Genomic DNA, 25,534 nt, shown 5'->3' with positions numbered 1-25,534 from the left:
ACAGCACTGCACCAGGTGGCACACGTTTATTTAGAGGCAAGCCCACATCCCCATTTCCATCCTGTGCCGTCACTTGCTCCACTCTCCTCTGGTCCCGGTGCCATCCCCGGGACCCCCGGGCACTCCAAGGCCACCGCAGGTGCTAGGGGCTGTGCCGGGGCTGTCTCAGGTGTTGGAGGAACCAGCGGGCACAGTTCCCAAAAACATCAGCCTCTGTCTCTGTGCCTGCCAGCGCGTGGCCACCCTCCGGGTACCACAGCAGCCTGGGGGTGGGCAGGGGATGCTCAGCCGGTGCCCCAGGGCTCCCTGCCTGCTCCCCCTGACCCCTTTACCCCACTCACCGTGCTGGCACCCCCCTGGCCCTCAGCACCCGGTACAGCTCCAGCGCCTGCGTGGGGCTGACCCGCCGGTCCCGGGCACCCACGCACAGCAGCACTGGCGTCTGTACCTGCGGCACGAGCAGCGGTGGGTGCTCAGCCCCCAGCCCTGGCCCCCCCACGTCCATCCCCCTGTGCCATACCCGGTGTGCCTGGGCGATGGGCGAGCGCTGCAGCATGGTGGCTACGTCCTCGGCACGGGGCACCCGCTCGAAGGAGTAGGGCAGCCCCAGGGACACGTAGCGCCTGCGGGAGGGAGGCGGGGGGGTGGTGTGGTGCCCAGGGCACGGAGCGATGCAGCACGGTGTGGGGTGGGCGAGCCTCACCAGTCGGGGATGTCGGAGGTGCCCAGCAGGGAGGGCAGGTTGGAGACGGGGTTGCGCAGGGCGCATGCCTGGTAGCGCTTGGGCTCACGGGCGAGGAGGTGGAGGGCGATGAAGGCTCCGTGGGAGCCAGCGAGCAGGGCCAGGCGGCGTGAGTCGAGGGGCTCGCTGTGCAGCGCCTGCTCCACTGCCAGCTGCGGGCGTGGGGCACCCCACGGTCAGCACCCCACCCCGACAGCACCCCCAGCACCCCGTCCCAGCACCCCCCTGACCTGTGTGTCCGCCACATCCTGCTCACCCACGCGGGACAGCAGTGACTCGATGCTGGCCTGCCCGAAGCCCAGGGAGCCGCGGTAGTTCACTGGGGAGACAGGGTTTGTGGGGTGCCACATCCCCAGCGTGGCACGGGGGACACCCGGTGCCGGGGTCCCCAGCACTCACCCAGGAGCATGGCAAACCCCAGGCGGCACAGTGCAGCCATGCTCGGGCGCCAGCGGGCATCGAAGACGGCGTGAGGGCCACCTGGGGGCAGCGGGGACATCACTCGGGGTGCCACCAGCAGTGCAGGGGTGTCCCCGCTGCCCCCTCACTCACCGTGGGGGCACACAACGAGGGGGTGCGGTGCCTTGCTGCCCGGCGGGCTCAGCAGCAGTGCCTCGAAGGGCTGGGTGCCTGCACCAAGGAAGAGGCCCTGCTCAGCCCCCGCTGCCCTGAGTACCCAGTGCCCCCAGACCCTTCCCGCCCCCCTCCACCCAAGGGCCCCCAGCTCCCAGTAGCACCCGGGTGCTTGGGGGCCCCTGGGCGCTCACCGCGCGGAGCAGAGCTCTGCCCACCGCAGGGAGGCCGAACCATCAGGGTTTTCCAGGTGATGCCGGGCACCGTTGGGGCATCCTCCACTGTCACCCAGCGCAGGGACAGCTCCTGACCCAACGGTGGCAGCTCTGCCACGACCTGGGGACGGGCACTGAGTGGCACCGGGGCACCCCTTTCCCTCGGCAAGGTGTCACAGGCACCGCGCATGGTGCCGTGCCACGGCGCTGCTCACCAGGCGGGGTGGGCGGTGTGGGGCCGAGCAGGTGGCCACCAGCAGGTCCCACTGGATGGTGAGCAGCTCCCAGCACCCTTCGGGTGACCCTGCAGACAGCAGCACCCCGATGGGCGCCGGGGCTCACCCTGACTTGCCAGCGCGCCGCCAGCAGCCAGGCGCAGCGTACCGGCAGTGAGGTTGGTGACAGTGGCTGCCTCCGTGTCCACCAGCAGCAGGTCCTGCGAGGGGACAGAGCGCGGGATCCCAGCTCACCATGGGGGCCGTGTCACAGCCCTGCTCTGTCCCCGTCCCCCAGCTCACCGTGCGGCTGCGCTGCGGGGTGCCCAGCAGGGCTCGCCGGCTGTCGGCTGCCCAGCACCGCGGCGGCAGCTCCGTGGCGTAGATCCCGGTGAAGGCTGCGAGCAGGGCAGGGCACTGGTGAGCTGGGGTGGTGGCCCCCGGCATCGGGGGGGGAATCTGACCCCCCAGCAGCACCCAGCCCCACTGGCTGCGTGGCTCTCACCGCCCGTGGGCTCCTGCACCACGTCAAGCACCGTCACCGTCTGCCGCGTCTGCCAGGTGAGCTGGGGAGATCCAAGCCCCAGTGGGGAAACTGAGCCACGGGGGATTTGGGGACCAAGAGGGATTTTGGGGACAGCTCCTGCACAACTGGGAGGGGCGGCCCAGCACGCGCAGCCCCCTCACCATCCGCAGCTGCAGGCACTGCCGGTGGGGCCCTCCCACGGCCCCCTCCAGGTAAAGCAGGCGCCGGCCATCGGGGCTCAGCCGGGGCGAGCAGGCGGCACGGGGCTGGGCCGACAACAGCTCTGTGGGCAGCGGGGTCAGTGCCACAGGGACACCGGGGACCAGGGGCACCCTGGGGTCTCCAGCACTCACTGCAGCGCCTGCTGGCCACTTCCAAATGGAAAATGCCCGACCTGGGGAGGAGCAGCGGCTGTCAGAGCTCCGTGGCTACGTCAGCCCTCACCGTGCTGGCACAGGGCGGGCAGCGCGGTCACACCGGGGGGCTCACCTCCTGTTGGAGCAGGCGCTCAGCCCCAGGCGGAAGGGCTCGTGCCACCAGCCCACAAACACCACGCCGGTGTCGTCCGGGGACCACAGAGCCTGCGTGAGAGCTGGGCTTGTGCCGGAGCCACGGGGCATTCCCACTGACCCCAGGGCTCTGCCCCCCTCCCCATCCTGACCTGGCCGGGGGAGACGTGCTCGGGGACGCCCTCCAGCACCGAGACGCTGCTGCCCTCGATGTCCAGCACGCAGAGCACGGGGACGCTGCAGGTGCTCAGCGCCTCCCCCCAGTCCTCGCGGTACACGAACTGCTCGCCCTGCTCACGGTGTGCGTGGTGTGGTCACTGGCACGCTCACCACGCAAGTGGCACGCTCACGGGAAGCTCACCACCCACCTCCTCCTCCTCCTCCTCCTCCTCTGCCGGCCTGGCTGCCCCCGGCACAAGCCACGGGCTGGGTTTTGGTGGCCTGGGCTGGCTCCTCTCAGCCACATAGAGCAGCCGCGTCTCCGAGCGGGACCAGGCCAGGCAGGCGAAGGGCCCTGGTGTGGGGACAGGGTGCCAAAGCCCAGCGTGGCACAGGCACAGCCAGCGGGGCCACCAGCCGTGCCACCCTCACCTGCACCCTGGGAGTATTTCGGGAGGGGGCCCTACCCTCTGTGTAGACCCTGCCGTGCTTCCCCAGCGCTGTCAGGTCCACGCCGTGGCTGCGCCCACCTCCGTCCCACACCTGGGCGAGGCAGGGGTCTGAGCACGGGCACGCCGTACCCGCAGCACCCACCTCCCCTCCCCAGCCAGCCCCGGGCACCCGCGTTACCTCCAGCACCTCGTGGCCCTGCAGCGGGCAGCGGGCGAGCACGGCGCGGCGCTGCCCCGACGGCGAGTCCTGGCTGAGAAGCCTGCGGGCGGCAGGGAGGCTGCAGCGGGGGCACGGCCGCACCGCCCCGTCCCGTCCCATCCCGAAGCCCAGCCGCGAGCCCTACTGGTGGCGGATCTCGGCGCTGAGCGCTGCCCGGCTGGCAGTGAGGCCGCCGTCTGCATGCTGCAGGCTGTAGTGCCGGCTGAACTGCAGGAGCCGCCGGCGGCGCAGGTCGGGCTGGCTGCACTCTGTGGGACGGGGACGTCAGCGCCTGCCTGTGCCGAGAGCGCCGGGGGCACGCAAGCCCCAACTCACCGGTGTAGAGGAGGAAGGCCTGGCCCCCCCCTGCGGCACCCAGCGCGGCGCGGGTGATGGCAGGGAAGTGGCTGAGCTCCCGGTAGCAGGAGCCGGGGTGGCTCTGCAGCCCCTCTGCCGGCTCCCCCGGGCTTTCTGTGCCCCACCGACTCCCCGAGGCCATGGGGCCGCTCTGCCGCCGTGCTGGGCCGCCGCCGTCTGCGGCTCCACAGCGGGGCAGGGTGCCAAGGCATGTGCAGGCCGCCCGGCTGGGGGCAGTGCCAGACCCGCTGCCTTGTGCGCACCCGGGGGGGCTGCAGGGTGCTGGGAGCTGGCAGCGGGACATCTCCACCCTCTGCGGCGTGACCGGCGGCCGCAGCACCATCACAGACAAGCCCAGTGCTGAGCTACACCATTTATTGGGGAGTGACAGTGCCGGGGGCCTCTCAGCACCGCAAGTGCTCCAGCAGCCACTGCACGATGTTCATGAAGCCGTCGGCTTCGGCCTCGACGCCGGCCAGCGCGTGGTTGTTCCCTGGGTACCAGAGCAGCCTGCAGGGCAGAGCAGGGTTAGCACCGTGCTCGCAGCCCGCTCCCCAGCACCCAGCCCCTACTCACCGCGTGGGGACACCCCGGGTCTTCAGGGCACGGTAATACTCCAGCCCCTGCTTGGGGGGCACACGGAGGTCGTCCTCCCCCAGCATCAGCAGCACGGGCGTGCGGACCTGCGGGGGGCACGGCTCAGCAACGCTGCCACGGGTGGGTGCAGGGGACGGGGACGAGGACAGGGACGGGGCTGTACCCGGTCAACGTAGCGTATGGGTGACTTCTGCAGCATCTCCGCCCACTGCGCTGGGTCCGGCAGGGCAGCCGGCACGTAGGGCAGCCCCGTCTCCGTCAGGCACCTGCGGGCGAGAGGCAGGGGGGGCACGTGCAGGGCCGGGGTCGGGGGGAGCCGGGGGGCGCAGCACTCACCAGTCGGGGATGTCGGTGGTGGTGGCCATGGAGGCGATGTTCACCACGGGGTTGCGGACCACGCAGGCGTGGTAGGTGTCGGGGAACTGCCCGATGAGGTGGCACGCCAGGAAGCCCCCGTGCGAGCCGCCCACCAGGGCCACCCGGCTGGAGTCCAGCAGCTCCTCCTGCAGCACCCGCTCCACGCAGAGCTGCGCCCGCAGGGGACAGGCACCGGGGTGGGGACGTGCCCGCACCCGGCTCTCCCTCCCTGGGGGCGCCCACAGGGCCGGGGGGCTCGCACGTCTGCCGGCACCGTACCTGCACGTCCCGCACGTCCTGCGTGCCCACGTTGCCCGGCAGGGAGTTCACGCTGTCCTGGCCGAAGCCCAGCGAGCCGCGGTAATTCACTGGGCGAGACGGTGTCAGAAACCTCCTGCCCCCCGCCCCGGACCCTGCGGGCACTGCAGGGGTGCCGTGCCCCAACGCCCCCCCTGCTCACCCAGCAGCACGGCGAAGCCCACGCGGCACAGCACGGCTGGGTACAGCATCCACCCGGCAGAGAAGACGGTGTGGGGTCCCCCTGCGAGGGGCAGGCAGCGCGGTGACACCGCGCAGACACAGCCAGCGCTGCGGGGGGGTTGGGGGGCGAGCTCTCACCATGGGGCATCACGACCAGGGGGGGCTTCTGGGCAGTGGGACCCTCGCTCGGGCGCAGCAGGATGGCATCGAAGTCCAGGCCCCCTGCGGGGGTGGTGGAGGCAGGGTCAGGGCTCAGCAGGGATGGGTGAGAGCCCTGCTGCCTCCGGTGCTCACCGTACTGGGGGTTCTCCTGCTCCGGGGGGGGCTGCAGGGTGCGGATGCTCCAGCTGATGCTGGGCACGGGGGGTGCGTCCTGCAGGCACACCCACTGCACCTGCGCCTCCTGGCCCGCGCTGGGCAGGACAGCGACTCTCTGCGTGGGGAGAAGCTTCAGTGCCAGCGTCCGAGGGGCTGGGGGTCACTGTGGGGACGGGGACGTCACCGTACCAGTGTGGGGGGGCAGCTGGGGGTGGAGAACTTGGCCACTAGGAGGTCCCGGTCGATGGTGAGGACAGACCAGCTCCCCTGGGGCGCACCTGGGGAGGACGGGAGGCTCAGACCTGCAGGCAGGACCAGCCCCAGCCCCGGCACAGCACGGCACAGCACGGCACGGCACTCACCGGCTGTCAGAGAGGTCGTGGCACCCGTCTGTGTGTCCACCACAAACACGTCCTAGGGGCAGGAGGGCAGAGTCCAGCCGGGCACCGCCACAGCCCCGCCACGTGTCCCCGCGGCCCCTTACCTGCTGGCTGCGCTGGGCCGTGTCCAGCACAAGCCTCCGGCTGTCGGCCGCCCAGCAGAGCGCCGGCAGGGCGCTGCAGTAGATGCCGGGGAAGCTGCCTGCGAGGGGAGCGTCGTGGCTCAGCACCCCCTGCACCCCATCTCCCCAGACCTCCCCGCGGGGCCGTACTCACCCCACGCCTGCCGCGGCACGGCCTCCAGCACGGTGCGGGTCTGCTCGGTGTACCAGTCGTACTGCGGGACACACGGGCCGGGGGGGCTTTGTCGGGTCCCATCCTGCCCACCAGCCCCCTCTGAAACCCCCCGGGTGCGTTTTGGGGCCCCGCTGCTCACCATGAGGAGGCGGCTGCACTGCTGGTGGGGCCCCAGGGCGCTGTTCTCCAGGTAGGCGATGCGGCAGCGGTCGGGGCTGAGCCGCGGGGACCACACGGCCCTGGTGTCATCCGAGAGCAGCTCTGCAAGGGGACGAGGGGACGCTGAGAGGGTGCAGGGGGCCTGGGCACCGCTGGGGGCTGGGGGAGAGCCACTCACCACAATCCCCACCCGTCAGGTCCACGTAGAAGAGTGCCGAGCTGCCGGGGAGAGGGGGACCGTCACTGCGGGGCGGGCTGGGGGTCCCCCAGGGTTTGGGGTGCCCGGGGAGGACCGGCACTCACCGGCGGTTGGTGCAGTGCCGCAGCCCCAGGCGGAAGGGCTCGTGCCACCAGCCCACGAACACCACGCCGGTGTCTTCTGGGGACCAGAAGGCCTGCCCGCAGGGAGACAGCGCCGCTCAGTGATGGTGTCACCCATTTCCCACCACCTCCCCCGTCCCCGCTGTCCCCCATCCTGACCTGGCCGGGGGAGACGTGCTCGGGGACGCCCTCCAGCACCGAGACGCTGCTGCCCTCGATGTCCAGCACGCAGAGCACGGGGACGCTGCAGGTGCTCAGCGTCTCCCCCCAGTCCTCGCGGTACACGAACTGCTCGCCCTGCGGCACGGCCCTGTCAGTGCCACCCGCGGGGCGCGGAGCCGTCACCCCGGGGGTGTCAGGGACCCACCTTGAGGGGCGCGTCCGGCTTCTCGGGGCGCTCCAGGTCCTCATCGGTGGAGCAGTCCAGCTCGGGCGCTTTGCTCTGGAAGAAGGACTCGGCCTTGGGGCGCTTCTTCTCCGCCACGTAGAGCAGGTGGGTCTCCGAGTGCGACCAGGCCAGGCAGCCGAACTGGTCTGCGGGAAGGCTCAGGCACCAGCCGCCCTGTCCCCAGGGTCCCCCAGGGCCACCCCAGCCCTCGTCCCTCACCGTCATCATAGATGCTGCCGTGCTTGTCCAGCGCCGTCAGGTCGATGCTCTTCACCTTGCGGTTCTGATCCCACACCTGGGGGCGCAGGCACGGGGTGGGGGCAGCTCGAGCCCCCTGCCCCTTCCCTGCTGCATCCCGCTTGCACCCCAGCTCACCTCCAGGAACTGCTTCTCCTTCTCCTTCTCCTTGCCGGCGGCCTTGCGCAGGACGGCCTTCAGCGCCCCGCTGGGGGACTCGCAGCTCAGCAGCCTGCGGGAAGGCCCCCACGTCCCCACGTCAGCCCCACGGCCCCGGCGGTGCGGGGACGCGGGGCACGGGGGGGGACGCACTCGTCCTTGATCTCGCAGCAGGTGCCGGCGGGCCCCGCGTAGACGATGGAGGCGCCGTCGTGGAAGACGAGGTACTGCCGGCACGACTTGATGGTCTCGGCCCGCGCCAGGTCCCGCTGCGACCACTCTGCGCAGGGACAAGGGGACGGGGTGAGCACCCACGGCGCCCCGCGTGCCCCCCGCCCCGTCCCCGTCCCCGTACCGGTGTAGAGGCTGCAGTACTTGCCCCCGTACTGGGTGGTGACGTCTGGGCCCAGGCAGGCGGTGCTGAGCCCCGGGTGCTGGCTCAGCTCCCGGTACAGCCCCGCGACCTCCTCCAGGCTGGGCAGCACCTGCGGGACCGGTGGGCTGGCTGCGGGGCATGGGGCTGGGACCAGGGGCATGGGGCAAGGCTGGGGGACCAGGGCATGGGGGGGGGGGATTCTGGGGGTGCCAGGGTATGTGGGGGGCAGTTATTGGGGTAGCAGGGTGTATGGGGGGCTGCTATGGGGGTACCAGGGGACATGGGGGGGTACTATTGGGGTACCGGGGCACATGGGAGGGGGGTTATCAGGGTACCAGGGCACCTGGGGGGCAGTTATTGGGATACCAGGGCTTATGGGGGGTGCTATTGGGGTACCAGGGGACACGGGGGGCTCCTATCGGGGTACCAGGGGACATGGGGGAGTTATAGGGGTACCAGGGCACATGGGGGGGGCTATCAGGGTACCATGGGATATGGGGGGGGGCTACCAGGGTCCCAGGGCACGTGGGGGGGGGGCTATGGGGGTACTAGGGGACATGGGGGGCAGTTATTGGGGTACCAGGGGACATGGGGGGGGCTTCTGGGGTCCCAGGGCACATGGGGGGGGTATGAGGGTACAAGAGGCCATGGAGGGGGGGCTACCAGGGGCTATGGGGGGGCTATGGGGGGGCTATGGGGGTCCCAGGGCACACGGGGGGCTCCTATGGGGGTCCCGGGCCACATGGGGGGGGGGCACCTGCGGGCCCCGCGCAGGCACCGGGGGGGCTCCGGGCACGGGGGGGGGGCTCTGGGGGGGGGGCAGCGCCGGGGACGCGCGCGGGCCGGGCCGGGCCCCCCGGTGACGTCACCTCCCCCCCCCCAGCCCCTCACCACCGGCTCCATCTCGCGGCCTCGGGGGGGGGCGGCGCCGCTTCCGGGGGGCGGGGCGGGGCGGGGCCCCCCCGGCCGCGTTACGGCGCCCCCTGGCGGCGCGGGGGGGGCGCTACCGGAGGAGGGGGGGGGAGACCCCAACCCCGACCCCAACCCCCCCAAAAAAAAAACCCCCAACCCCCCCGGGGCAGGCACGAGGCGGAGGCGGGTTCAGACCAAGTCCGCGTTGTTTTATTCCGTTCCCACAGAAACACCTGGGGGGGGTGGGGGGGTGGTGGGGGGGGGGGGGCGACTCGTGGTACGCGGTCACGACACGGCGGCGGCACGGGGGGGGGGCACGACGGGGCTCACAGGGCACGGCACACACGCACACCGTCACGGGGGGGGGGGCACGCGGCCCCCCAGCACCCCCCGCCCCCAAAAAGGGGCCCCCCAGCCCCGGGTGGGCGGCTGGAGGTGTGCTGGGGGGGGCCGGGGGGGTCCCGGTGCCGGTTACACACTGTACAGGTATTTACAGCGCCGGGCCGGGGGGGAGCTGCGGCCCCCCGGGCCCCTTTAGGGCGGCCAGGTCCTCTGCATCCCACACCGCGAGGAGCCGATGGAGGAGGGAGGCCGACGACCGTTTGAAATAATAATTTACAAAAAAAAAACAAAAATCAAAATCAAAAAAATAATAATAAAAAATAAATAAATAAAGAGTCCAGGCGAAGATCGAGCGAGCGCTGTCGGGGAGCGTGCGGAGAAGCAGCGAAGCCATGCTCTGCGACGGGACGGGACGGGACGGGCGCGGCGGCGGCCCTGCGGCGGGGCGAGCATGCCACGGGCGGCGGCTGGAGCTGGGGGGGGACGGGGGGGACCCGGTGTAGCGGTGACGCCCTTGCACGCGACGCTGGAGCTCTCGGCTGTCGACGGGGCTCGTTCCGGAGCCGTGGTGTTTCGTTGCATAGAACACGGGACGGGGTGCGCGGGGCACCGGGGCCGGCGGGACGGGGGGGCGAGGAGCGGGGCGGCCGGGCACGCCGCGGGCATCTCCCGGTGGTGGGGACCCCTCCGCCGGTCCCAGCGGGCCCCCGCGTAATGGCTTAAGAAGGACTTGAATTGCACAGTAAGAGGAAGGATATCGGCAGAGGCGAAGCTCTCCTGATCGTCTTCGGTGGATTGTGCTCTTGTTGTGGCCTCCTGCACTCTATTGCTTCTACAAACAACAGCCCATGTGCTAACTCATCGCACAAAGCAAAGAGGGAAGAGGATTTGGTATAAAGTCAAATAAAAAAAAATAATAATCAATGAAATGAACCCAAAGAAACAAAAAGATGGAAAAATAAAAAGCCCGTTCCCCCCCCTCCCCGACAACACCCCGTTTCCCCCCCCCCGGTGCAGATGAGGTATACACAGAACTCAAAGTGGGATGATTAAGGCTGTTCTTCAAAGAAAAGGGGTGCCCGGCAGCGGGGCGCGCCGGCTGCGTGGCGAGGGCAAGCGTGGCCCTTTGAATGCTTCGAATGGCTTCAGGGCAGCGCCCGGCGTCGGCAAAGGCCAGCCCGCGTCTGCGCTGCCTGTCAGAGTCCTATGGCCTCGTATTTCGGTAGTGAAACAGTGTTAGGTCCTAACGGGGCGCGCCGACTCCCCGGGGGGGGAGCAGGCTGCAGTGCAGGGGGGCCAAGGGGCCGGCAGGACAGAGGGGACGGAAAGGTGGCCCTCGGCTCGCGCGGAGGGGAAAAACCTATGAAGATGCCAGAGCTGGGGTTCGGAGGGAGCAACTCTGTGTATAATCTTGAGAAAGGGCCGCGGGTCCCGGCACGGCCCCTGGGCAAGCGGGGGTCCCCCCTACGCGTGCCACGCCGGAGCTGCTCGCCGCCGTCTGCTGCGTGAGGTCCGGCACCCAGGGGGTCACCCTGCTTTCCAAAGCTGCTGAGAGACAGAGGGAGAGGGGTCAGGGAGGGGATGGGGATGCTGCCACCTGGCCGGGTGACAGGAGGTGATGGGGGCACCACACCACGAAGGGCTGGAGCATCTGGAGCAGCTCCTGGTGCGGAGCTGGGGACGGCACCGGGGGGCGACTCACCGTTATACCCAGAGTCTGGCGCCGCGTGCTGAGGCCGCTGGCTTCTTCATAGGTTTTTCCGCTGCAACGACTCGGTCTCCACTCGCTTCCCCAGCTCCTGCGGCGGGAGAGCGTCAGGGCACGGCAGGGCAGGGACGCACCGGGGCGCGGCATCGGCGCCGCTCAACTCACCTTGTGCCGTTCTCACCAGAACGAAGTGAATTTCTTGCCAAAAGCTGACACCGCTGCGGGGAAGCCGGAGAAGCGTGAGGATGGAAGCGTCCTGATGCATCCCATGCCCAGACCCCAAACCAAAGCCACCGGACTGCGATGCTGGCGCATCCTGATAGAGGCTCCTGGCCACCCCTGTGGTGCCTGACCCCCTCCCAATGCATCGCCGTCTGTGGGGTGCACCCTTACCTTCAGTCAGTTTGCCTGCTTGTTCTGCTGCCCCTCCCGGCAGGATTTTGGAGAAAACGCTCTCTCCTTCCACCCCAGGCTGCCCTGTGCCTGTGCTGGCGGGGCCACGGGGCCCGGCTGCTCTCGGCCCAACCTTGCTGTCTGCTGGGGGACAAAGGAGGCTGCAGTTAGCAGGGAAAGGCCCCGTGGGGGGGGCAGCCAGGTAGCACGGGGGCCAGCCCTGTGCCTCGGGGCGCACTGACCTGCTGCTCCTGGGGGCTGAGCCGTGGGCGCTCTCCCCGGCTGCTGCGGCACCTTCACCGTGGGTTTGGACGCGTCCGTCTGCTCCGCTTTCTGCTGTGAGGCAGAAAATGCCTTCAGGCTCTCACCCTCCCAGCCGGGACGGCAGAGCAGAGCACCCTTTAGGGTGGTCCGGGTGGGTGGGACGTGATCCAGGGCTTGCTGTGGCAGTGCCCGTGTACTGCTCCCCGGGGAAAAAACGCAAAGTGCTGCGGGGAAGTGGCCCCACAGCCCCAGAAGAGGCAGTGGCGCAGGGCTGTGCACCCTCCCGAAGGGTGCCATCTGGGGTGGCACCTGCATGGACATGCACATATGGGTCCCCTTTTGGTCCCCAACCCTTCCCCTGCTAGCTCCCCGGCTGCAGCAGGGGCTTGCAGCAGACCCAGCCGTGCCCATACTCACCTGTGGCCCCGGGTGCCCACCCGGCTGCGCGTGCGGCGCGGCCGGTGCCTTCCCCGCAGCCTGGCCTGTCCCCGGCTGCTGCTGTGGTGGCCGGGACGAGGCGGGTCCCTGTGTCCTGGGCTGTGCCGAGCCCGCCGGCTGGGCAGCCTGCCTCGCCGCCGGCTGCTGCCGCGCTGCCTGCTGCCCAGCCTGCTGCTGCCTGCCCGCCGGCTGCTGCGCGGCCGTCGGAGCCTCTGGCTTCTGCGCTGGGGCAGGTGCCCCGTGCGGCTGCGGCGTCTTCGGTGTCTTCTGGGGCTCGGCACCGTGGTGGTGCGTGGCGGAGCGTGACGGCGGGGCGTACTCAGAGGCACTGGGGCCGTACGGTGCCGTGCTGCGGGTCTCGGGCTGCTGTGCCTTCTTGGCGGTGGCCGGTGGCGCGTGGCTGCGGGGCTCGTGGCGGCTGGGATCCCGCGGGTGCTGCTTGGCCGAGCGGCGCGGCTGCTCGTCGTGGCGGGAGGAGGCAGCGTGGCGCCCGTAGTCGCCGTGGTGCCGGTGCTCGCGGTGCTGGGGGTAGTCGTCGTGCTGCCACGGGTCCTCGTCGGGCAGCTCGTCGTAGTCGTGGTAGGTGTGCTTAGCCGGGGGTCTCTTCTGCGAGGAAGAGTGGCCGCCGTAGTGCCTTACCCGCTCCGACCGCACCTCCCTGGGCTTATCAAACCAGTCTGTCTCCTCCTGACCCAAATGATAGGCTTCAGAAACCAAAAACAAACCACAGTCAATCTCTCGCTCCGCAGGCGGGAACGCAGCCCGGGCTGAAGCCATGCAATGAGGCAGGAGAAGGCAAGCAGCTCGTGACACACACAGGGGACAGCCCGCGCCGGCAGGGACGGGGTGGGGCACCGCGCAAGCACCGGGCAGCGCCGGCGAACATCAAACACCCGGACAAGGACTGGAAAGGGGGGAGGAAGGCACGTGTCAAGCAAACTGAGGCCGTGAGAGTGTCTCTGCAGACGAGCATGCCCCGGGGAAGCGCCATGCTCTGGGTGCTCACCACCACGGGTAGCTGTTACCTTCGCTGTCCGAGACAACGCAATGGGAATCGTCCATGCCGTAGCCCTCCTCGTGCTTGTACGAGTGGTTCCTTGGCACATCTTTGATGTGCTCTTGCACATCAGGCAACGAGTGGCTGGAGCAGAACTGGGAGCAGGGGTCCCCCGACGACTGTGGGCCAGGGCCCCCCGCCGAACGCGATCCCCCCACTGACTTCCCCAGGGGGCTGATGGGGCTCTCCTCCTCCGAGGGCTGCGTGCGGACCGGAGCCCGTCCCCGGCTCTGGCTCATGCTGAGGGACGAGGGTTTGGAGCTGCCCTTCTGGGACCTCTCTGCGCCCTCCCGCTCGTAGGACTTGCTCCGGCTGACGGTGTCACGGCCGGAGGACTTCTCCAGCCCGTAGCCAGAGGAGCGAGTTCTGCTGCCAGCGGAGTAGACCCGCTCCTCCTCGTCCACCAGGTCCCGGCTGGACACGCCATAGTACTTCTGCTGCTCGTAGACGTTCTTCTTGAGGCCATAGGTAATCTCGTCCTGCAGCTTCTTGGCCCTGGAGGCCACGTTGCTGCTGCTGACCGACGTTGTCACAGCGTAGGAGGCCAGGTCTGACTCCACATCTTTGGCTTCTTCTATGGGAGAGAACTTGGAGATCTTCTGCTCCATGCCCTGCTTCCTGTGCTTGCTGCGCTTCGAGGAGACGACAGCGGGTGCCAGATTCTTGGACGAATGCTTTGGCAGTGCCACGCCGGAGCCATGCTTGTCCGCTCGCGAGGAGTGCCGGTACTCACCGTCCCCGTAGTAGTAAGAGCCCGCGGAGCTCCCCGACACCCTGCCGTTGCTCTCCACGCCCCGGTGGTAGCTGTTCTTCCCGCGATGCTCGGGGCCGTGGTGGTCATAGATATCCTCCTCGGACTCCTCCTCCGCTTTGGCATAGCAGCAGGGCCGGCTGGAGCCCTCGGCATCCCCCAGCTCGCTCTTCTCTTTGCCGTGGCGGCCGTTGGCGCCCGTGCCCCCCGGCTCCGCTTTCTGCCCGTCCACGGCTGGGCTCTCCTTGGTGAGCTCGCTGATGTCCTCGATCATCACGTAGTTACGGGGGATGTTCTGCTCCAGGTTGGTGTAGAGGGACTCGGAGGAGAAGCTGGCCGACGGGCCCTGCGTGACGCCAGCCCTCTCGGCCGGCCGGGCCTCGGGTGCCTTGTACTGCTCGTAGCCGCTGCTCACCGCTGCGGCGCTGAAGGTGGCGTCGGGGACGGCGGAGGAGCTGGTGGCCGCGCCGATGACCTCGTAGTTGGTGGGGATCTTCTGCTCCAGCTCAGCCAGCGAGGTCTGCCGTGGCTTCTGGTGTGTGTCTGACGGGCTCTGGAAGAGCGCGGGCTGCGCTGCAGGCACAGCAGCCGTGCCAGCGAAGGCGCCCTGGGCTTGGTAGGGGTTTTGGGGCCGGAAGGCCGGCTGGGCCGGGGTGCCCAGCTCCGTGTACGCGGCCCCAGGGGCCGGGAAGGCGCCGGGTGAGGCGAAGGCGGGCAAGGGGGCAGCCTGCAAGCTGTCCTGTGCGGTGCTGGCAGCGGGGAACTGGGGGGGCTGCGGGCGCGTGGGCTGGAAGGCGGGGGGCCCTGGCGGGGCCGGGTAGGGGTAGGCGCCGTAGGAGGCGGCGGCGAAGTCGGGGTACTGGGCGGCGGGCGCGGGGCGCAGGCTGGCGCTGTCGTAGGCGGCGAGGCGCAGGCTGTGCAGCTCGCTGTCCGACAGGTAGTCCCGGCGGTCGGCCAGGCCGCGCAGGTAGGGGTGGTCCCGCGTGCCCCGGTCCTTCAGCAGCGACTCCTTGCGCTGCGTGATGCCCAGCTCCAGGTACTTCAGCTTGGCGTCGATCTCCTTCTCCTCCTCGTCCAGCTCCGCCTGCTTCTTCCGCAGCTTCGTGGACTCGTGCTCCACCAGCTTCAGGTCGCGGTCCAGCTCCTTCAGCAGGCTGGCCTTGGTGACGGGTGCCCCGGGGGGGGCCTTGGGGGCCAGGCTGCCCAGGTAGAGCTGGGGGGTGGCCGGGCTGCCCAGGGGCACGTGGGGCTCCTCGGGCGGCGGGCTGGGCAGCGTGCGCTTCACCTTGCGTGCCAGCGGGCTCGACTGCAGCCCACCCACCTGCAAAGCAAGGGAAACCCATCAGCAGCGCGGGTGGCGGCCGCCCGGCCCCCTGGGGCAAGGCAGCACTGCCCGCGGGGCTGTGCAGAGCGGCCAAAGGCCCCGCGCGTGTCCCCTCGTGCCCCGAGAAAGCAGCGTTTACATAAAGCTGTAATAAATAGGATGGAAGTAACAGGCAGGGCACTTTCTATGAATAATTACCAGGAGTGGCAGTGAGCCAAGTGCCAGGCTGGCCGTGGGCGCTCCAGCAGAGGAGCACCACCGAGCGCTGCGAGGAGCCCTGCGCTTTGCAGCAGGGCTTGGAAACGCGGCAGGAGAGTGGCTGCACGGGGCCCGCTGAGCCAGGGGCTCTCTGAGGGCTGCGTTTCCCTGCTGCACCCCAGGCGGGGCAGCTCGTGTCTGGGGACACCGGGCAGCCTGTCCCTTGCCTGCTCTTCCCCTGGTGCTGCCAGGTTGTGCCTCGGTTTCCCCACTTGTGAAACGGGGCTGGTTGTGGATGGGAGCGAGGGCTGCTGCAGCCCAAAACTGAGCCGCATGCTGTGCCTGCTCCTCGGGAGAGGAAGGGGACCCAGCTGGGGCAACTGAAAACCCAGGCTTGCCTGTGGGGTAGCAGCTCCCATCTGTCTCCCCGTGGACAAGCTGTGCCACCTCCACGGCCGCCCTGAGTACCCACAGACCTGGAGGAACCTCCTGCTGCTCGGCTTGGGGCCACGTGTCCACGCACACGGGCTGCCATCAGCTGCTGCAGGGAGCCAACCTTTTAAAATATTAATTGCTGCAGCACTAATGAAACTGAAATGGCCTGAGGTGCCTCCTGGAGCTGTTCTCCCAGGGAAAGTCTATTTATTGCAGACTGAGAGCGTGTCAGGCGGCTGCGTGCCCAGCGCTGCCCCTCTCCTCCTGACAGTGCTGAAATGTCATCAAAAAAGGTTCAGCTCGGGTCAGAGTGGTCGGACACATGCAGGAGGAGGATGTGGAGCGGGGACACACCTGTCCCCAGTGAGGAGAGACGTCCACCAAGAGGGGACGTGGGTGTGTGGGGACAGGGACACAGCGCGGCGTCAGCGGAGGAACCCTCAGGGCAGGTGCCCGAGCGAGACCCCGCGTGCGTGTACCTGGGTGCCTGGGAGCAGCGGGTGCTGGTAGAGGGAGAACCTGTCCTTGCCGGCCTCCTCTGAGGTGGGGCTGATGGGTTTGGGGTCAGACAGGGAGCGCTGCATGGTCTTGATGGGGCGCGGCAGCGTCTGCTGGCGCTGGGCCGAGTCGGCGAAGTGCTTCTGCGGCGGGACGTGAGCCTTGTTGAGCCGCTCGCTGGTGGCGAAGGAGGACTCCAGGAGGCGGTGCGGGGACAGCGGGGACACGGGGGAGTAGAGGACCTGGGGAGAGCGGGGCGGCTGGCGGGTCACCAGCTGGGAGAGGGAATCGGCCGGCAGGTGGGACTGGTACCCGATTTCCAGGGGGTCTGGCTTCTTCTTCTCAAACTTGCCCAGGGTCTGCTGCCGGACAGCGTGCGGGTCCAGGGGGCCCGTGCTCACCATCTGCATGTTGGTGGAGTAAGGGGTGATGGTGGTGGGCACCGTCAGCTGGGGCACCACGATGCCGGGCTGGGGGGGCGGCTCGGGCTCCGTCTGGCAGGCGAGGCTCTCGCCCCGCTGCGTCTTCTCCGGGGCCGAGATGTACTTGACGATCTCCACGCGGGGGTCGTGGGTGGTGATGTGGATGGAGGGAGAGACGCGGAGGAGCTGGTCGGGCTCGGTCTGCACGGAGCAGTCGCTGATGGTCTGGATGCCGACGCTGGCCGTGCAGCGTGCGGCACCGTCCGCCTTGCCCTCGGCGCTGGCCTCAGCGTGCCGCGATGGCCGGGAGCGCCGGCGCCGCACGGGCTGCTCCCACTCCCCGCTGTCCTCCTCGTCCGTCTGCACGCTGCAGTCAGTGCTGCGCCGCGACCGCCGCCGCCGTGACAGCAGGTACCGCTCCTCGCCATCCTCCTCGTCCGTCTGCACGCTGCTGTCCGCTGTCTTCCTCGCCGCCTCCTTCTCGTAGGCGTCCCGCAGCCGCGGCATCGAGTTCCTTTTCTTGATGCCCCGGCCAGGCTCCCAGGACTCATCAGCTTGCAGCGACATATCCGAGGCCGAGCTGCTGAGGGGCCTCTGTGGTGCAGGGTAGCGGGGGCCGGCAGCACCCTCCGGCCCCCCGGGCAGCGCCTGGCCGGGTGGGGGCCACCCCTGCCCGTTGTGTGCTGGGCCCCGCGGTGCCTCGGCGGGTCCCTCGGGTGGGCGGGCGGCAGGCTCGGCAGTGCTGGGGAAGGTGCTCTTCTGCCTCTTCTGCTCCTCCAGCTGCTGCTGCAGCTGGTGCTGCAGCTGGTGGATGTGCTCGAGCTGGAGGCGCTGCTGGGCCAGCTGCTCCCGCTGCAGCGCCAGCTGCGCGTGCCGCTCCTCCTGCTGCTGCTGCAGCACCTGCTGCTTGATGCACTGCAGCTCCTGCAGCTCCCGCTGCACCAGCAGCTGTTCCTTCTCCCGGTGCCGCTGCAGCTCGGCGCGCTCCCGCTCCAGCTCCTCCTGCAGCCGCAGCTGCCGCAGCTTCTCCAGCTCCACGCGCTCCCGCTCCAGCTGCAGCACGTGCTCCTGCTGCTTGCGCTGCCGCTCCTCCTCCCGCTCCCGCTCCTCCCGCTGCATCCCCTCCAAGGGCGGCTTGGACGAGGGGGCCGCCTGCCCGCCCTCCTTGGCGCCCGCTGCCGGCCCCTCGGCGCGGGGGGCAGCCCCCGAGGCCTCCGCTCTCTGCAAGCCGGCAGCGGGGCCAGCGGGGGCTTTGGCGGCGGGGCCGGTGCCCGCCGCGGCGCTGCCCGGCTTGCCCAGGTAGACGGGCGTCTCCATCAGCGAGGAGGCCGGGAGGCGGCTGGGGGCCGGGTAGCGGTAGAGGCTCTGCGGTGCCAGCGGGACGCGGGGGGTGACGACGGGCACCCTGGCCAGGCTGGCCAGCGGGACGGCGGCCACGCCGGCCGGGCCGTAGGGTCGGTACAGCCCGCGCAGCATGGGGCGCAGCACAGAGGCTGGCTGGGTGGTGATGGGCAGCGTGGAGGCGATGGGAGTGTTGATGGTGGAGTAGATCATGCCGTCGGCCGCCCGCACGGTGGCGGAGGACGGGAACATCTGCCTGATGGCGCCCAGGCGCACGCCGGGCACGTTGTACTGCGCCAGGCTGCCAAAGCCCTGCCGCGCCTCGGGGACGTTAGGGTTGAACATCCCGCCGGGTTTCGGGGCCACGGCACCCCCCGGCTGAGCTGCCAGCCCCCCGCTGCCGCTGCTGGGGCCGTAGGGCAGCACGTCGGGGCCGTTGGCGTGCCGGCCCCCGTACTGGTCCATGGAGTTGAGCGCGGCGCACATGCGGCTGATCTCGCGCGCAGTCGTGGCGCTGTAGTGGGCCAGGCTGGACTCCTGGAAGCTGGCCAGGTCCCCTCGGGGCGAGTAGCGGTAATCGGAGTAGATGTTGGAGGCCGAGCTGTACCTCCTCATGGGGAGCGGGTGGCCCAGCAGCTCGGTGGGCTGGCGCAGGTCAGAGAAGGAGCCGTACTGCAGGCCCTGGCCCAGGTACCCCCCCTCGGCAAAGCCGACGCTGTAGGAATGCTTCATGGTGCTCAAGTCCACGGCAGCCTCACTGGCAGGGAAGGGCTGGTCCCCCTTTGGGGGGTAGTAGTTCATCCCGATTTCGGACAGGTTGGTGTCTGACATGGAGGAGTAGAGCCTCCCAAAGGTGCCGGTGGGGTAAAACTTCTGCTCCTCGTAGAGAGCAGGCGCTGGCTGCTCCCGGTACGGGAAGGTGTCCGGCAGCTCCGGCTCCCTGCTGCCATAGAGGGGCCCTCCAGCCTTCCTGCTGGGGACCGCGTCCCCAGCCTTCTTCTCGGGCATCTTGGAAGTGGGGTTGAAAGCACCAGTGCAGCTGCTGCCGAAGGGGAACTTGTAGACCACGTCACAGCAGGCCACCTGGCTCTCCGCCTTCACTCCCGTGAGGTCCAGCACGTTGGCTGGGGGCTCCTCCTTCAGCACTTTGGTCACCGGGCCGCCTGCCATGTCCTCCACCTGCACCATCATCACCTGGGACTTCTTCCCTCCCAGGGCAAGGAGGGGGCTCTGGGTCTTCAGCTCCACTGGCACTGCCCGGTACAGCTCCGAGCCCTGCTCCTGTGGGAAGGGCTGCGGGAGGCCGCTGACGCTCTGCGCGATGCTGGTCTGCGTGATCAGCACATCCTTCTTCACCATTTGGCTGGGCAAACTGTACCTCGAGAACTTCGCCTGGGGGGGAGCGGCCGGCTCGGGCTTGCCAGCAGGCGTGGGGCCAGCTGCCCCGCTGGCTCTGACGGCGCCCGTCTGCACGCCCTGCTCTACCTGCTTCACCTGCGCCAAGCACACTGGGCTGCCGGTCCCCTGCCCGAAGTCCATCCGGCTCTGGAAAGGGTCTCCATAGACCACGGGCTGCTTGGGCTGGGAGATGAGCATCGGGGAGGCGATGGCGAGGCCGGCGGTGCTGGCGGCTGCAATGATGGCGTGGGGCTGCTCCTGGGCGTTGAGGTTGATGATCAGGGGCTGGATGGCCGTGGACTGCCGGCTTGGGAGCTGGTCCAAGGTCAGGCAGTACTTCCTGGCCTCGGTGGCCAAGGAGGTGAGATCCATGCCTTGGTCTGTTATGATGATGGGGGCGGACTTCAGAGCAGTCCGCAAGTCCACGGCACTACCACTCGGCACCTTGGGCCCCGGCTCGACGCGGGAGGTGCCGGGGATGGAGGAGATGCGGCACAGCGAGATGTTCTCCGCCGGGAGCGCTCCCCAGCCGTACAGCCCTGCGATGCCGTCGGCGCCTGAAGTCACGGGCACCTTCTGGGCTTGCTCCTTCCCGTGCTGCGCCCGGACGTACGCACCCGGCGGTTGCTCCGGCTCCTGGCCGTACCCGTGTGGAATCATCTGCCGGCTCGTCCTGGTGGGAGACGAGGTGGGGGACTCGGAGGAGCTTGGCGGCTTGGTTTGGCTGGCCGCGTCGGCCGCCAGCGTGATCAGCATGAAGGGGGAGTCCTGCGAGGACTGCTGCCGGGCCAGGCGAGGTGAGCCTGCCCGGTGCGGCGTCTGCGTCCCTTGAGCCACCATGGGGGAAGAGGTGGAGGTGCCGGTGGTGGCGGGGACGTCATAGGCAAGGAGGGGGCTTTGCGTCTGCGTGGAGAACTCGGCAGTGGACTTGGTGGTGGGGCCAGGGGGCGCGGCCGCCCTGGGGACGGCACGGGTGGGACTCTGAGTAGGAGACGTCGGTGAGAGCGGGGGGCTGGAGCTTTTGAAGAATGGGTACGTCTTGGCCGGTGGGGGCTTGCTGTCGCTCACCGCTTGGAGCTTCTCCCTGGCCATTTGCACACCGGTCTCGACCGCTGCCTTGCTTCGGGAGACGTCCTCCGTCTGTGAGCCGTAGCTGATGGAGCTCTTCACTGGGCCGTAGCTCCTGGCAGGTGAGGCTGTGGCCTCTGCAGAGCTGTAGATCTGTGCTGTGCTGGCGGGGCCGGCTGCCGCTGTTGTGACTGCGCCGGTAGCTTTGCTGTAGGCGTAAGGAGCTGTCAGGGGCTTGGGACCTGGGCTGGGCGCTGCTGGGGCACCCTGGAGCTTGGCCCGGTCCTGTCCTTCTTTTGTAAAATGCTGCGTGACCTGGACGTCAGGAATGGCCTTGCTGCCCTCGGAGGCGGAAAAGGAGACAGGAGCAGAAAGCTGCGTGGGGCTGGTCCCAGGGGTGAGGGGACCCCCGTTCTGCTTCATCAGCTCAGCATACGCGCTCTCGGCGTTCAGAAAGTGCTTTTCCTGGTACGCTTCCTCCTGCCCTTTCTTTTTGTCGCCCTGCTCCAGAGCCAGGTCAAACGAGGAGGACTGGTGCATTCTGGCGATGCTCTGCGAGGTCTGCAGGATCTCCTCGTACACCGCACCCGGCTTCGACAGGGTGCCCGGGTAGTCGGGCTGCGAGGGGTGCGCGGCGCTGCCCTCGTACCCGTACTCCTCCGCGTACTGGTACTCGAAGCCGTTCTGCCCCTCGGTGCCGCGGTACCCCACCTGCTGGTAGGTGCTGCCGTAGGAAACGCCCTGCTGGGCCTGCTGGATCTGCTGCTTCTGCATCATCTCTGCCTTCCTCATCATCTCCTCGTAGGCTTCCTCGGCGCTCTTGAGGGGCTTGCTGGCGGGCTGGCTGGGGCCGCTCTCCACCTTCTCGGTGGGGGAGTAGAGCGACATGAAGGTGGGCAGGTTGTACTCGCTGCCCGACTTGTACAGCTTGGAGGCCACGGCGTCGAAGCTCTCAGCCTCCGAGTCGATGGAGGGCGAGTACTCAGAGCAGGAGGAGCGGTGCAGCTCCTCCATCTCCGCCGCCTGCCGCAGCTCCTCAGTGGGGGAGGCGTCCTCGATGGGGGAGAGGTTGCTGGGGGGAGTTTTGGAGCGCTCCCTCCTCCGCTGCGCCCGCAGCTCCTCCTTGTCACGCTTGGTCTTGCGTGCCGTGCTCCGGATGCGCTGCTGCTCCACCTCCCGCATCTTCTCCTGCTCCCGCAGCAGCTCCTCTTCCTCGCGCAGCTCCTCCTCCTCCGACGAGTCCTCGATGGTGGGCAGCAAGGGGCCGTGCGAGCGGTGCCGAGCCTTCCTCTGCTGCTTCACCTCCTCCAGCCGCTGCCGCCGGCTGGGGCTGCTGTCACTGTCCTCCTCCAGGGAGGAGATGGAAGTGGGCGAGGTGCCCGAGGTGTAGCTGGGCGTGGTGGCCGGCAGGGTGGAGGAGTACTCGCCGCGGGAGCGCTCCTCGGGCGAGCCCGTCAGGCTCTCCATCTCCAGCTCTGGCTCCCGCTCCAGGCTGGTGTCCGCGTCCTGGCTCATCTCCATCTCCCTGCCGTAGCCGGTCGTGCTGTTCAGCTCAATGGTCTTGAAGCGCCGCAGGCCCCCTTGGGCCGTGCTCATGTCGTCGCCCTCGGCGGCCTCCAGCTCCTTCCTCTCCTCCTTGTACAGGCTGCTGGCGCCGTGCGGCAGGTGCCGCTTGGCCAAGGGGGGCTCTTTGCTCTTCTCTGCGTCGGCCTTAGCGGCGCCGTACTTGGTGCGCCCATAGCCCCCCTCCTCCTCCTCCTCCTCCAGGTTGTCCTCCTCCGCACTCATCTCCAGGATCTGCCTCCGCATGAACTCCTCGTCGCTCACCTCCTCCCGGCCCTTGGGGTGGGGGGGCACCGGGGAGAAGCCCCCCTCGCTGCTGTCCTCCACGTAGTCGTGCCGCAGCTTGCTGCCGAACTCATCCGAAGACTCCATGCTCTCCCGCTGCTCCCTCTGGTTCTCCCACTCCAGCGAGTCCTCGTCTTCCTCCAGGATATCCTCCAGCTCCTCGTCCGAGTCGAAGGCTTCGGGGGTGATGGAGAGGTACCGGGGCCGCTGCCGCTGTCGCTGCTCCTCCCGCTGCTCCGAGCCCTTGCTGGGCTCTGCTGGGCCCCCCCGAGCCTCCAGCAGCGGCCTCATGCTGCTCTCCAGCTTGGTGAGCTCGGAGGGGCTCGGGGGGCTCTGCCCCGCCAGCCCCGTGCCGCTCAGCTTCTCCTCCTCCTGCTGCACCAGCCCCGTGATCTCGCTCTGCGAGCTGGAGATGCCGTCCGAGGAGTAGCCGGTGTCGCTCAGGCTCTGGGGGCTGCGGGACAGGTCCGGGGGGTAAGGCTTGCCCACATCCTACAGTGAGAGGGAGCGCAGCGTTAGACCCTACAGAGTGCCCCAAGTGGGAGGGGGCTCTGGGACCCCCTCCGCCCCCCACCCCGCCCGATAGGAAACACCAGAAGGCTGGCTAAGGGGGATGTTCTTCGTTTTGTGTTAAAGACCCAGTGGTGGCTGAGCTCAGCTGGGATATTTATGGCCACGGGCCCATCCCCGGGGAGGGGAAGGGGCGAACTTTGCCTCTGGCAGCCCCGAGAGCACCGTAACCGCTCCGGGGCTTAGGGCAGGAGCCAGAGGCTGCCCCGGGGCGCGCTGCCCGGCCCGGCTGGCACGACCCTGCGGGACAGCAGCCTCGCTGGCAGCAGTGCTGGGGCCGGCAGGCTTCGAATGAAATTTAATTTCCCTGATTGACAGCCCCGCAAAGCAGCCTAGAGAAACAAGGCAGTCCCCAGGATCCTCGTTAGATGCCAGCAGAAACAAATGTGACGTTTTAATTGACGGCACTGTTAAGCAGCGCTGGGGCGAGACTCAGCGCTGTGCCAGGGAGAGGGGAAAGCACCCGACACCCCACGAGCAGGAGGCCCCACGGATCCCAGGGGATTTAGGAAGCATCAGTGGGGCGAGGAGCCTCTTCCCCAGGGGCTGTGTTGGCAGGGGGCAGCCAGTCCCCGGCCCGAGGGGGACGTTGTGAAGGCAGCTTCAGTGATGGCTCCTTAGGGAAAAGCATCCCAGTGCAGCCAAGCTTTTCCCCAAAGAGTATTCAATTAAAGAGGAAAAAAAATAAAAAAGGATTGAGGAGCTTGAAAAAGTCTGTTTCTGCAGCACAAGCTGGAAATGTTTTGAAAGGAGCTTTTCATTTAAGGGCACATTCAACTGCCCTTCAAAATCAATGGGCTGAGGAGTACCTGAATTGTCGCGTTACGCACCAATTAATGTAATCATCCTAAAATGCAGGCACCTCGCCCCAATTAATGTGATCATCCTAAAACGCAGGCACCTATCGCACACTGCTGTACAGCGTGTCAAATTGCCCAGCAGCTTGGAAATGTGGAGACCGTTTTGTTTTGGCCTCACCGTTTTCCTAAAGCACCTGAGCGGGGGACAAGAGGGGCTGACAAGGGCTCTGCTCTGCCCTGGCACGAAGTGACCGCGGGGAGGACACAGCACAGGGGCAGGGCAGGGCGCTCACCTCCTGCTCCTTTGCCCTCTGTGCCTCGGGAAGCACCCGTCCCACCTTGCTCTCCCCCTCCGGTTTTGTGCTGACGCTCTTCCCTTTGGGTGCTGGGGACGGCTCTGGGGCGGCTTTGGGCAGCGGCTTCTCCTCTGCTGGCGCCGGGGGCTTCTTCTCTGGGGCAGGGCTGGGGGCCGGGCTCTGCTCGGGTGCCCGCAGGCTCCTGGCGGGCGAGGGCTGGCGGTCGGGGGGCGCTGCCGGCTCGGGGGGCGCGGGTGCCCGCGGGACGGCTGCCGGCAGCTGGTGGCGGGGGGAGCCGCTGGCAGGGTGCTTCGGGGCAGGCATCGGCACGGGGGCAGGGTCCGCCAGGCTCCCTTCCAGCAGCCGCTGCGTTTGGCAGTTCAGACACAGCCATTCGTTTTTCTGCAAGGCACGGAAAGGAAGAGCTCTGTTAGAGACCGGGGAGCCCTGACGGTGTCCCGTTCTGCAGGGCTCAGCGGAGATGGACCTGCTGGATGCTAGCAAGAACAAGGGCTTTCAGCAGAGTCAGCAGGCCATGGGGTGAGCCTTGCTAAGCACTGGAGACCAGCGCTTTCTCCCCTCTAGACTGGGAGTGGAAAGTCGTTACTGCACTTCTTGGCAACGTGAAAACCATCCTCCCTTTACTTGCCATCTCTTTATTGTCCCCAGTGTTAAGCGCTAGATTTCGCATTGCCTACACCACAGCACCTTCAGCATCTCTCCAAGGGGGAACAAACCCAGCCTGACCCTGCCTTTGGCTCCGGGTTTGCTGCCCACAGGCTGGGGATGCTCAGCCCTGCCGGCTCCTCGCATAAAAGCAGCTGAAAAGTCGGGTGGAAATGAGCAGACCGCTGCTCCCTGGGCTGCTAAGTGACTGAGCACACGGAGGAATGCATCGCGCATCCAAAGCAGCGCACTCAGCGTGGGGAAGGACCACCCGGGACAATTTAGGAGGAGTCTGGGTCCCCCAGCCAGGCACACCCTCACTGCCACAGCCTGCTGGGGATGAGCCTGGAGGAGCAGCTGCCGCTGCCCTGTTTTTCTCTGCAGCTCTCTGCTTCGCCTCCAGCGGTGCCAGCGCTGGTGGCTTTGCCCTGCCTCACCGCCAGCACTGCTCCCTCCTGCCGTGGGGCTGTGCCGAGGCTCCCTCTGCTCCCTGATGTCCCCCAGGACAGGGGTGCGTCACGCTGCTGGCTCCTGCAGCCCCCGTCACCGTCACCGTGCCCGTCACCGCAGCGTCGTGGTGGCCAACATCCCGGCTGACGCTGCCACCACCCGAGTGACCGCGCCGCTGGTGGGGCCCGTGCAGCTTCCCTCCTGCTCTGATTTGTTTTCCTTGCTACAATAGAGGAATAGAGGTTTAATAGCATAATCATCATGCTTGAGGATCGTTTTTCTAGGTTATCAGAAAATACTGGGTACATGAGCACATAAAAAACTTCCCAAAGATATTAC

General features: G+C 68.1%; 2 protein-coding genes across 6 annotated transcripts in view; both read right to left on the bottom strand.

The window, feature by feature from the left end:
• Positions 1 to 41: 41 nt before the first annotated feature.
• APEH (acylaminoacyl-peptide hydrolase) lies at positions 42 to 8,954 on the bottom strand. Its single transcript, XM_082768477.1, has 42 exons — positions 8,908 to 8,954; positions 7,996 to 8,125; positions 7,794 to 7,920; positions 7,620 to 7,713; positions 7,464 to 7,539; positions 7,224 to 7,390; positions 7,016 to 7,153; positions 6,839 to 6,930; positions 6,714 to 6,754; positions 6,516 to 6,637; positions 6,356 to 6,416; positions 6,184 to 6,281; positions 6,062 to 6,113; positions 5,889 to 5,977; positions 5,676 to 5,814; positions 5,520 to 5,603; positions 5,362 to 5,442; positions 5,181 to 5,269; positions 4,881 to 5,071; positions 4,708 to 4,810; positions 4,524 to 4,630; positions 4,359 to 4,457; positions 3,927 to 4,312; positions 3,736 to 3,859; positions 3,570 to 3,669; positions 3,407 to 3,482; positions 3,149 to 3,294; positions 2,933 to 3,070; positions 2,761 to 2,852; positions 2,433 to 2,682; positions 2,251 to 2,311; positions 2,049 to 2,143; positions 1,915 to 1,966; positions 1,746 to 1,834; positions 1,510 to 1,651; positions 1,295 to 1,372; positions 1,142 to 1,222; positions 973 to 1,061; positions 704 to 894; positions 521 to 623; positions 342 to 448; positions 42 to 263 (listed from the first exon to the last, which is right to left on the bottom strand). Exons 1-42 carry the CDS (start codon positions 8,917 to 8,919, stop codon positions 143 to 145), a joined length of 4,713 nt encoding a protein of 1,570 aa, XP_082624603.1. The 5' UTR covers positions 8,920 to 8,954; the 3' UTR covers positions 42 to 142.
• A 1,356-nt stretch (positions 8,955 to 10,310) lies between these two features.
• Positions 10,311 to 25,534, bottom strand: part of BSN (bassoon presynaptic cytomatrix protein) — a 69,089-nt gene continuing 53,865 nt past the window's right edge. Inside the window, exons 4-12 of one of the 5 annotated variants that reach the window (XM_082768043.1) lie at positions 24,077 to 24,481; positions 16,318 to 22,905; positions 13,099 to 15,202; positions 12,053 to 12,777; positions 11,614 to 11,707; positions 11,372 to 11,515; positions 11,144 to 11,196; positions 10,973 to 11,069; positions 10,311 to 10,818 (exon numbers count right to left, since the gene is read on the bottom strand). In XM_082768043.1, the coding sequence (XP_082624169.1) occupies positions 11,156 to 11,196; positions 11,372 to 11,515; positions 11,614 to 11,707; positions 12,053 to 12,777; positions 13,099 to 15,202; positions 16,318 to 22,905; positions 24,077 to 24,481 (10,101 nt within the window). In that variant the 3' untranslated portion in view covers positions 10,311 to 10,818; positions 10,973 to 11,069; positions 11,144 to 11,155. The remainder of the gene's footprint in view (positions 10,819 to 10,972; positions 11,070 to 11,143; positions 11,197 to 11,371; positions 11,516 to 11,613; positions 11,708 to 12,052; positions 12,778 to 13,098; positions 15,203 to 16,317; positions 22,906 to 24,076; positions 24,482 to 25,534) is intronic. The other 4 variants (XM_082768042.1, XM_082768044.1, XM_082768045.1 and 1 more) reach the window with 4 other exon arrangements.

This window comes from Aythya marila (assembly GCF_965140915.1).
Source record: "Aythya marila genome assembly, chromosome: 10".
In the NCBI taxonomy this organism is placed as follows: Eukaryota; Metazoa; Chordata; class Aves; order Anseriformes; family Anatidae; genus Aythya; species Aythya marila.
Note: the sequence above shows the minus strand (reverse complement) of the source record. Positions and strands in the feature narration are given on the sequence as shown.